At 36.7% G+C, this 1,955-nt stretch overlaps 1 protein-coding gene across 1 annotated transcript; it reads left to right on the top strand.

Annotated features, from left to right (window-relative positions):
• The first annotated feature begins 653 nt into the window (after positions 1 to 653).
• On the top strand, positions 654 to 1,878 carry LOC141651139 (protein FAR1-RELATED SEQUENCE 5-like). Its single transcript, XM_074458861.1, has 3 exons — positions 654 to 919; positions 974 to 1,707; positions 1,868 to 1,878. The coding sequence occupies exons 1-3, from the start codon at positions 654 to 656 to the stop codon at positions 1,876 to 1,878; spliced, it is 1,011 nt and encodes a 336-aa protein (XP_074314962.1).
• Positions 1,879 to 1,955: the final 77 nt, after the last annotated feature.

Below are 1,955 nucleotides of genomic sequence, written 5' to 3'. Positions count from 1 at the left end.
GAGTATCAAATGGTGAATCAAAATCGTTTGATACCCGCACTCTCTGTAAGGCGTCCATTAGATTTAAAGAAGGCGGCGGTTTATGGACTCGTTGTTGACTTCAATGATGAACATAACCATGAAATGGCAAAGCAGATGATGAAAAACACTTACTAAGATCGGGAGAAAAATAGATTCACCGATGCATCGCTTATTTCTTCCATGGTTGACGCAGTTTCGGGCTACTCAAACGTTTTCATACTTAGCGAATGGAAAAGGTGGAGAAACCAAAGTTCAGTTTACATTAGAAGATCTAAATAATCATATTCGCACGAAAAAGAAGACTCGCTTAAAAGCAGAGACGCTCAAAGTCTTGTGAATCATTTTTGCAATGAACATGTTAGAATGACCCAATGTTTTTCTATTCTCGTGCGCTTAGATGACGATGGCCACATGACCAACTTTTTTTGGCGTGACGGTAGATCATTGATAGATTATGAGTCTTTCGGGATGTGTTGATTTTTGATAAGATTTATCGTACAAATATGTACGTATGATATGTGCCCCATTTATCGGAATTAACCACCATAAGAAGAATGTGGTTATTGGATGTGCATTTTTATTAGATGAAACTATCAAACTTTTGTTTGCTATTTAAAACCTTCTTGAAAGCAATGGGTAATCGACATCCGATAACTATTTTCACTGATCAGAGCCAAGCTATGACAAATGCTATCAAAGAGGTATTTCCTAACACCAAACATCGTCTATGTATGTGGCATTTATCTCAAAATGCAGGAAAACATCTTAGTCATCAATTATCTGTTCCCGGGTTTAAGGAAATTTTTAACAAGTGTGTATATGGTTGTCGCTCCGAACTTGAGTTCGAGGAAATTTGGTTCAAAATGATAGTTGATTATGATCTCACAGATCATAAATGGTTAAAACGTTTATATGACCTTCGTCAAAAATGATAGCTAGATTTTCGCTGCAGGATGGGAAAACCGGTGTATGCGGCTCGAGATAGTGGAATTTTGAGGCAAGCGGCTGAGGTTTATAATCTTGCAATTTTTGATGAGTTTAAGAGGGAGTTTTATGATACATTACACTTAGTTGCGAAAGGATATAGCCAGGATGGTGACCATTATGTTCATGTCCTACAACAAGAGACAAAGACGGTTGATTTCGTCGTTACGTTTAATCCCTTGTGTGGTTCAGTGACATGTTCATGTAAGAACTTTGAGTCAAAGGGTTTATTATGTTGTCATGCTCTGAAAGTTCTTAACTTACATGGAGTGAGTGTGATTACTTCTAATTACATACTCAAAAGATGGACAAAAGATGTGAAAAAGGGAGCAAAGCAAGTTGGGAGCAATAGTTTGAATGATGGAACTTCAAAACCATCTGTAACACTTACGAGAAATTATCTATTACACAAGGCTTATAAAGCCATAAACCAAAGTGTGCTAGATGGCAATGGGGTTAAGATTGCAGAAAAGTATTTATCAGCTTGGGTAAAGGAGATTGAAAATCATGTTGCGGATATAAATATTTCTAGTGATGATAGTTCAAACTCAAATGATGATGGAAATGGTGATATAGATAGCGATAGAAATCATATTCTACAAGTGAAGAACCCCACTAAGAGAAGACCAGTGGGTGAATCAAATGTGAGACTAAAAGGGGCCCTTGAGAAGAGAAAAAAATCGACAAATAGAGAACATGCCCGTAAGTCTATAACTCGAAGTCTCTTGCTCTTTTAATTTTGATAGTCTTCTCTTTAGCCGAGTGTCATAGTGTACTAATGAGTGGTGACAACAGATATAAAAAAGTAATTGTTTGCTTAAGCACTCACACTAATTCTCACTATTGCAATCTTAATTTGCAGGCAATAATTGAGACTTCTTGAAGATCAATGAAGTGAATAGCTGCATTTGCCTACATTGGACTTCCCAACTCAGATTATAGTTCTTATA

This window comes from Silene latifolia, chromosome 4 (assembly GCF_048544455.1).
Source record: "Silene latifolia isolate original U9 population chromosome 4, ASM4854445v1, whole genome shotgun sequence".
NCBI lineage: Eukaryota > Viridiplantae > Streptophyta > Magnoliopsida > Caryophyllales > Caryophyllaceae > Silene > Silene latifolia.
This window is presented reverse-complemented; position numbering and strand designations above follow the sequence as displayed.

Bases quoted from the DNA above. Each gene is read 5' to 3' on its own strand.
- LOC141651139 (XM_074458861.1), top strand. From the start codon at position 654: ATGGGTAATCGACATCCGATAACTATTTTCACTGATCAGAGCCAAGCT. The intron at 920-973 runs GTTAAAACGTTT...TTTTCGCTGCAG, and splicing joins GATCTCACAGATCATAAATG to GATGGGAAAACCGGTGTATG.